The sequence below is a fragment of the Ascidiella aspersa genome, chromosome 1 (genome assembly GCF_963924565.1).
Source record: "Ascidiella aspersa chromosome 1, kaAscAspe10.2, whole genome shotgun sequence".
Taxonomy (NCBI): Eukaryota; Metazoa; Chordata; class Ascidiacea; order Phlebobranchia; family Ascidiidae; genus Ascidiella; species Ascidiella aspersa.
The window spans coordinates 32,782,197-32,791,490 of record NC_139447.1 but is presented as its reverse complement, the minus strand read 5'-3'; the positions used below and the strand labels follow the sequence as shown (position 1 = coordinate 32,791,490).

The window sequence follows — 9,294 nt, the reverse complement described above, 5'->3', positions numbered from 1 at the left end:
CGTGACATTTTTAGATATACGTCAAAAATCAAGTGACTTCGTAAACCTGGTTTTTATTTCGGTGCAAAAATGAGAAGCTGAGATTAAATACATTAGAGAAGCCAAAGCATTTGGTCGACGCACCAAGGGATTTATTAATGGACCACAATGTAAAAAACATAACAGCGGATTATTTTCTCGCAATGATTTATACATATGAGGTTTATAGGTTGGATGTTAACACGTGGTTGGCTCAAGGTCAACACGTGGTTAGCTCAAGGTCAACACGTGGTTGGCCCAAGGTCATTAGACAAGTAACCTCAAACACGCGGTGGCGCTTTGAAGCACTGAAGTCTTGCGGCTTTTCAGCTGAGTTGGTCTCTGGCTTGAGGCTCCTCATGCAAATACATTGGAAAGTCACAAATGTAATCTACCAGTGGTTCTTAAACTGGGGACTTTTCCTGTGGGTCTTATAGTAAGGGGTGAAAGGGGGTTTCCACTAAGACCCGACATCAGCCGAATCTCTCACAATTCATTCATAAAACTTATAGGTTAAGAATCTAGTTTAACGTTTTATTAATTATGACCTCAGGAATAAGTAAACCTTTTCATTGCAACAAACCTATCTAATATACACTGTAAACAGTTTAAAGTTCACCAATTGAACAAAGTAAATTAAACATCAGTTTAATAAAAAAACAACATATAACGGTGACACAGCAAAATACAACAGGTGACGCAGCACAATCGTGGGGAGTGACGACACGCGATAACGTGGCAGAAAGAAGCGAACAGCGCAGTTGTGGCGTTATTAAAGGAAAGGGAGATGGCAATAAGGCAAAGCAATGCGTTGCATAAAAACGATAATGAGTGATCGTGGCCCACAGGACAGATCAGACCCGGAAAGGGAAATCACAAACCTCAAACATTAACAAGTAAAAAGTAACAAGTAATAATGGATGTAAAAATTGAGCACATTTGAAATTAATGACGGATTTATATGTGGGTTGCATTAAAACTCGCGAGAACTAAATTACGGCGACTACAGTGGAACAAGTGACGTTTGTTAATATCATGGGGAAGTACTTGTCGGGGCTCCTCTACGGCTACACGTCATAGAGTGCATAAACAAGAAGTTTAACGTCGAACAAAAATCAAGAATCGTGAAAAGTTGGGTAAATAAGTTAAGAAGCAAGAAATTCAACAAAGATATCGACATAACGTGCAAATGAATCAAATAAATGCAGCAAGTGATGAAACATGAAACAACTAGAACTAAATGTTGACAGCAATGAGTGAAATGTGGAACATTCCGGATTCTACAAGAATTTGACTCTTTCCACCTGCAACAATAAAATCGTGTCAGTGGATTTCAAACTGTGTCGTGGCTGACGGTAAAGTTCTTTGCAGATTGTAAGTTATCAACAAAAGTTAAAACAAACTTGTTCTCACAGGTAAGTTGAGTTCCCGTAGTTTCGACTTGAGGATATTTTTGCTTTTGTAAGAAATGTTCTCCCACCCACCAATCCTCAACAACTCGATATTGTGCAAGCAGTGAGCGAGTGAAGTGGCGCTTGTTTCATCGATTTTATTCCATCGCAGATCCAGCAGCTTCATCTAGATACAAACAAAACTATAATTTGTAAAATAGCGAAAGTTTGTGTCTCTCTGTGTTCTGTATGTTCGCTGCAAGAGAAACGCGTTGGCTGGCGTGGCGAACGATCGCTGCTCTGTCTGGGATGAGACGGAGCATAAACGCGTCGCTTTACGTTATTGCACCTTACTGAGGAAACACAATTCGGCGCCTGTATTCTTTACGTTATTGGCGCGGACGAGTTCTTACCACTTTGCTTTCTATACGTATTTTTATATGCGCGGACGTGTATAACAGTTATGACGTAATAATCACCTAGGGGTTAAAAATAAAGTTGCCCCTTGTTTTCCAACGCAGGGGGCGTGACCCCTCGTTCCCCAGAAATAGACGCCAGTATTTTAAGGTAAATATAAAAAAGATAAGGTTACAAGGAAATGTCACAAACCGGTTGTTTTAGTTCCTTGATTGACTTGGCTAACGTTTGCAACGCAGCATTTGAAAGCTTACAACGCCAAAGTTTCAGCTCCTCAATATTGTGGATGGCAGCAGATATTGCACGAGCACTCTCATCATCAACTTTGTTGCGGCTAAGATCGAGTGATTTGATCTGTGGGTGAAATGAAACTTTGGATTTAATAAACATTTTAAACAATCACCAGCGCCCACTGGTGGCGGACATCCCCTCTAACAAATAAATTAAGTGATTGTTTAAAATGTCGCGCCCATTGTTGGACTTCCCCGACACACCCATCGTGGTGTCGTAGGGTGGTGAAAGAGAGGCAATTGTTGCGGTATTTTAGATTTTTTTTTCCAAGAAAGTATTTTTGGAAAAACTTCAACCTGATTTATGGCAAAACTAACATTCCTGTTCAGGTTTATATAATATTGCAACTTGAATATGCCAGCGGCTTACCAGGATCCATGACACTTCACTGTCAATATCTTCTTAGTTAATGGATAACACGAAATTGCGAAATGCTTGCACGATTCGCAGCGCTATAAATATAAGCCATATATTTCGCACATAACAACCTGTATTCTATACGTTATTGGCGCGGCGAGTTCTTCCCACTTTGCATTCTATACGTATTTCCTTATGCGCGGACCTGTATAACAGTTACGACCTAATAATCACCTAGGGGTTAAAAATATAGTTGCCCCCTGTTTTTAAACGCAGGGGGCGTGACCCCTCGTTCCCCAGGAATAGACGTCAGTGTTTTAAAAGTAAATATAAAATAAATGGTTACAAGGAAATGTCACAAACCGGTTGTTTTAGTTCCTTGATTGACTTGGCCAACGTTTGCATCGCAGCATTTGAAAGCTCACAATCCCAAAGTTCCAGCTTCTCAATATTGTGGATGGCAGCAGATATTGCACGAGCACTCTCATCATTAACTTTGTTGTAGCTAAGAACGAGTGATTTGATCTGTGGGTGAGATGAAACTTTGGATTTGATAAACATTTTAAACAATCACCAGCGCCCACTGGTGGCGGACATCCCCTCTAACAAATAAAGCAAGTAATTGTTACAAAATATCGCGCTCATTGTTGGACTCCCCCGACACACCCATCGTGGTGTCGTAGGGTGGCGACAGAGAGGCAATTTGATTTTTTTTGGACTAAACTTGTTAAACTTCAACTTGAATATGCCAGCGGCTTACTAGGATCCATGACACGAATATTTAAATTACTGTAGCGACCAAACGCAGTGGGAACACTTCCCGATGTGGTTCACCACACAACTTAACCCTTGACCCTTAACCTTAGGGGAGAACCTGGGGTTCAGAAGACAGTTTAAAGAGGATGGTTTGGATTGTAGTAAAAATTTACATTCAACTAAGACCAGTGAAGTATTATAATACGTTGAAATGTGAACCGATCTAATGTGCGCTTTGCAAGTGAACTCGTATCATGTTGGTTGACGAACGGCAGGAAAGTGACACAAGACACTTCAATAATTAAATATGACGCAATATGGCGACTAACTAGTCTAAGATGAAAACTTTAAGGCATGTTAAAGAAAAAACAAACAAAATCAAGTTGTGTGACTACTAACTTGATGTCTTACACCTTGAATAGAAAATTAAGATGCCAATTAATTATAGTAACATTATTAACTCACTGGTTTGTGAAGTAGAGCAATGGCGTAAGCTAGTTCTTCTAAAATATCGCTTGTTATTTTGGATAAACGCATAACAGCTGACATTTGTGATAAACCCAGATCCACTTGATCAAAGTGTTGCAAGCAAATAGAGAGGATTGCCACAACATCAGATGTTGGTAGATTTGATTCCAACACATCAAATTGATTAATGCTGAATTTTGTAACCTGGACGAAAATATAAAGCCTCGCTATTCCAAATGATAAACGAGAATTACTTGATGTCAGATAAAACAAAAAGGCGATTTCAAGTGCAAGTATGTGTGTGAAGTGCTTAGCAAAGTGTAGCGCGCCATAGCGAGTATTTATTTGATGCATTTCAAATACAAGCATAGATGTTTAATTATACTTTTATTTTAACTTGTACACTAATGGGTCATGCAAAAAACTGCGATCATTTTTTATTAAAAAGTTTTCCGGTGGTACATTCCGCAATCGCTCCTAGACTTGCTTCGCCTTTTGATTTAACAACGTCTAAATAACTTTAATTTTTGTTTGTTCATATTTTGAACAAAAAAACATCTCTTAAATATTACAAAACGTCAGTCATTTCCATATTATTAGCATTATTTCTGGTTACATAAATTAATTGCCAAATTCATTTTTTATAACCATCAGCTATCACACGAGGCTAGCAAATTTACACGGACATGTTACGACGTAATATACAATAGTGATGAAGAGTCAACAGCATAATCATAATGGATTGGATTCCAGTCATAATAATGAAAATATCAACTTCGGAATAAAACACAGTTGGGAATAAGGCAAAAATACGATTAATACCTCATAGTCGGAATAACGACTAAATCGGAAAAGTTCGAAATGCTTCGGAATAAGGCCTATAGTTGATAATATAAGGCCTATATATTCTTTTACACCAAACCCCACCTCAAAGTACATCACTAACTCCTCTAATAATTTCAAACCTAACCAATATTCTAAATCCACCAATTACCAACCACTAACCCTAAACAGTGGCAAAAAATCCGCTGCCAAAACATTTGTTCAAACTAGGGCGCCTAAACGTCGACACCCAACAGCCGATCGTCCCATACCCTCTCCCTACAGTTTCAGGTATTATTTTGGCCATTTAGGTCCTATTCCAATGATCTTAGCACTTATTCAAACAGGTTTAGGTTTTATTCAGACGATTTAGATCTGATTATGTCGTAGATATTACTGCGTATGACGGTATGATTATGTCGTTGGTTTCAATACTAGAGATCAACCGATATAACTCTTTCGGGCTGATACCCAAATCTGATTTTTTTTTTATATATGTAAAATATAGTCAAAGTTTGAAATAATTGAAAAAGTCAAAATAACATTTCAGTTTGTTTATATTTATTAAAGTTTTATTTTGCTTGTTAACGTGGAATGATGCTAAACAATAGAAAATGATTTTTTTTCTAATTTCAGGAAAAAATATTTCCTATTTTCGTAATTATAAACAGGGCTGGGGAGCCACCGCAAGATAGCATTAGCTCCGGAGTCGTAAAACTCAATCCTTTGGCTCCGGCTCCAGCTCCGGAGTAGTAAAACTCATATCCTTTGGCTCCGGCTCCAGCTCCGGAGCCATCAAACACACACCCAATGACTCCGGCTCCAGCTCCGGTGCCACCAGTCACTTATTCAATGGCAAGTTTTACAAATTGCTTTTGGCTAACTAACATTGGAGATGGAACAAAATATAATTTCTTAGCTTTAGCTCCACAAATTGAAAAATGGCTCAGCTCCACAAAAATAATAAAAAGGGCTCGGCTCCGGCTCCACAAAAATAATAAAAATGACTCCGGCTCCAGAGAAAATGCTTAGCTCCGGGCTCCGGGCTCCAGCTCCGGCTCCCCAGCCCTGATTATAATCAATATGTTTCTTAAATATATCGGTCTATCACTCATGAATACTACGGCAATATATATTATCCTGCTAGATAAAAGTGCTTTGAAGGTCTTATTGTGTGTTCCTGTGAAATTGTTTTATTCTGTTTAACCACGTAAATTCAGGTAGATTTTGCAATTTATTGTGCTTATTGTTACCTTAGATTTGTTCACAACCAGTTTTTCCATCAGATCAGTTTCATGATTTCCAATCACGACATCAACATGCTTTGATATTTTGCCTTCATGGATCACATATGAAGTCAAGACAAGCTGATCAATGTTGCACTTGGACAAAGCGTCTATTCCTGACTTGCCGATAATGTTTCCAGTAAGATCAAGTGTAGAACGCTGAAACAATGTAAAGCAGTGATACTAGATTTTCATGTTAATATGTAGTATTTAATTGGTAAACAATTTGTAATGCTCATAGTAAATAGAATAGTATAAAACAAAATTAAAACTAAAACAATTGTCGAACCTTGGTGTTTGATAATCCCTTAGCAATGGACTTGGCACCCTTCGTAGTTATTCCACAGCCAGATAATTTAAGACTTTCAATATTTGTCAAAATATCAACAACAATTAAAGCACCTTCATCACCAATATTATTATTGGAAAGATCAAGTGTTGAAATCTGTAAATAAAGGTAATGTCTGCAATGTTTCAACATTGTTCAATAATTTTAGGTAACAAAAATGAAAAAATAATGTTAAAAGTAATAAAAAGTGTTCAATAGAAACAATAGACGTTTATATATCTATTTTTTAACATTGAACCTTAGTATGTAATAACTTTGTAGCAATGGACTTGGCACCATTTGTAGTTATTCCACAGCCAGATAATTTAAGACTGTCAATATTTGGTAAAACATCAACAACAATTAAAGCACCTCTATCACCAATATCATTATTGGAAAGATCAAGTGTTAAAATCTGTAAATAAAGGTAATGTCTGCAATGTTTCAACATTGTTCAATAATTTTAGGTAACAAAAATGAAAAAATAATGTTAAAAGTAATAAAAAGTGTTCAATAGAAACAATAGACATCTATATATATTTTTTTTAACATTGAACCTTAGTATGTAATAACTTTGTAGCAATGGACTTGGCACCCTTTATAGTTATTCCACAGCCAGACAATTTAAGACTTTCAATATTTGGCGAAATATTAGCAACAATTAAAGCACCTTCATCACCAATATTGTTATTGGAAAGATCAAGTGTTGAAAGCTGTAATCAACATAAGATAAAATGTAAACAAAATAGAAAATCAAAAAAAAAATTAAAAAGTTTTTGGTTAAAGATAATGAACAAGTATTTGATAAAAACAGTACATATATATATTTTTTTAACATTGAACCTTACCGTATGTAATAACTTTGTTGCAATGGACTTGGCAACATTTTTAGTTATTCCACAGCCAGATAATTTAAGACTGTCAATATTTGGCAAAACTTTAACAACAATTGGAGCAGCTTCATCACCAATATTATTATTGGAAAGATCAAGTGTTGAAATCTGTAATTTAGATCTCAGTGGTAATAGGAATTTTCATTGTAATAGTAATTGACGTTGTATTGCTAACAGCATTGCAAGATTTGCAAAACAAGGGTTGCAACCTAAATTAATGCCATTAATTGTGACTGTTAAACTTTTCAAAGGACCAACGCTATAAGACCGATCAACCAATACTACACTTCTACCGATATATCTGTATAATTGAATTATGGCGAACATTATGCTATTAAAATGGAATATATTGTTTTGTTTTTACTTAAAAACAGCATGAATATGGATTATGTCCCACCTACACACCATGGACACCGAATTTGAGGTGCTTACGGTGATAAGAGCATCCCTAGTGAGAAATTGAGGTGTTCACCGTCAGCCCTCCAAAACAATAAAAAATCTTTATGCAAAATAATTTTTATTTCTGTTAAAGTGTACGACTTAAAAGTACTATTTCCAGATAAATTCTGACAGTAAGATAATTATTCATCTTGAAATATACTTTTTCACCACTCTTCATATAAACATATTTATTTTATTAGACATTTTGTGACGTCATATTTAGCAAACTTTTGATCACCCCTGTCAAAAACAAAAGTTGGCATCTATGCTACAGACTGTTTTAAAACCAACTTTAAACGTTCCATTTTTTTCAACAAACAAAAAGATTAAAAAGGCAGCAAATTATAACAATGTTCATATTACTGGTGCTTTTGGGTCAGTTTATTGAACACACATATAAATTACTAATCATCTAATGTAAAAATAGGAACATTTGTTATAACAGAAAAAGGATTTTTATCAATTGATATTCAGGCATGTATATTTTGCATCAAAATATTATTTTTGTATGAATTACTCTTCTACTTAAGGTATTTTAATAACATGGTGTACAAGTGGCCGACATCTGTCAAGAACTTTAAAAGTCAAGAAAAATTTATAAAACCTCTTATTTTGGAACAAAATAGTTATGTATTAAAACATTTAAACAAACCCTTAAGGCCTGAACTGCAATCAGAAACAAACAAAATTACAATTGTATTAAAAATATGCTGCTGTATTCGGTGAGCTTATAAAACATTGTTCAATCATCAAATATAGTGTACAAGTGAATAGAAAACTTGAAGGCTGTTGTTTAGTTGACAAAAATAAGTTATGCTAAAAGATAGCATTATTTTAGTAGCAAGCGCGAAAATGTTCCCTAAGTTTTATTATTTTCTTGGCAAAGTTGTAATACATTGCAATTCAACACTTTTACTTTTAAGTAAATATAAACGTTTAACTTTATGCAGTCAAATCAGTTCCATGCACAATTTTGTGGTAAAATTCATAAGGGTGTAACACCGGGAGCATGTTGCAACTACAGTTATAAAATGTTAGTGCTGTAATAGATGCACCTGGAGATTTATTGCAAAAATATTCCTGGAAGTTACCTCAGTAACAGCACTATATTCTTGCACGATTTGCAGCACTATAAACACAAGCCATATATTGCGCACATAAGAACCTATATTCTATACGTTACTGGCGCTGACGAGATCTTAACACTTTGCATTCTATACGTATTTCTTCGTTGACCCACAGGTTGGAGACCACTGACCTAGGGGTTAAAATATATAGTTGCCCCTTGTTTTCAAACGCAGGAAGCGTGACCCTCGTTCCCCAGAAATATAAGCCATTGTTTTAAGGCAAATATAAAATACATGGTTACAAGGAAATGTCACAAACCGGTTGTTTTAGTTCATTGATTGACTTGGCCAACGTTTGCATCGCAGCATATGAAAGCTCACATCCATCAAGTCTCAGCTCCTCAATATTGTGGATGGCAGCAGATATTGCACGAGCACTCTCATCATCAACTTTGTTGTAGCTAAGATCGAGTGATTTGATCTGTGGGTGAAATGAAACTTTGGATTTAATAAACATTTTACACAATCACCATCGCCCACTGGCGGCGGACATCCCCTCTAACAAATAAAGCGATTGTTTAAAATATCGCGCCCATTGTTGGACTCCCCCGACACACCCATCGTGATGCCGTAGGGTGGCGATAGAGAGGCAATTGTTGCAGTATTTTAGATTTTCTTTGTTTTAACCAAGAAAATATTTTTGGTAAAACTTCAAGCTGATTTATGGCAAAACTAACATTGCTGTTCAGGTTTATATGA

At 36.0% G+C, this 9,294-nt stretch overlaps 1 protein-coding gene across 1 annotated transcript; it reads right to left on the bottom strand.

Annotated features, from left to right (window-relative positions):
- Positions 1 to 1,263: 1,263 nt before the first annotated feature.
- Positions 1,264 to 3,035, bottom strand: LOC146169834 (uncharacterized). Its single transcript, XM_083387556.1, has 4 exons — positions 2,838 to 3,035; positions 2,019 to 2,180; positions 1,432 to 1,596; positions 1,264 to 1,322 (listed from the first exon to the last, which is right to left on the bottom strand). Exons 1-4 carry the CDS (start codon positions 3,033 to 3,035, stop codon positions 1,299 to 1,301), a joined length of 549 nt encoding a protein of 182 aa, XP_083243682.1. The 3' UTR covers positions 1,264 to 1,298.
- Positions 3,036 to 9,294: the final 6,259 nt, after the last annotated feature.

What these genes read in the sequence shown, in the direction of transcription:
- LOC146169834 (XM_083387556.1), bottom strand. Translation starts at nt 3,035, where the DNA reads ATGTTTATCAAATCCAAAGTTTCATCTCACCCACAGATCAAATCACTC. An exon ending in TCAAGGAACTAAAACAACCG is followed by an intron (nt 2,181 to 2,837) that starts GTTTGTGACATT and finishes TTTCACCCACAG; the next exon opens with ATCAAATCACTCGATCTTAG. An exon ending in TCAAGGAACTAAAACAACCG is followed by an intron (nt 1,597 to 2,018) that starts GTTTGTGACATT and finishes GTTTGTATCTAG; the next exon opens with ATGAAGCTGCTGGATCTGCG.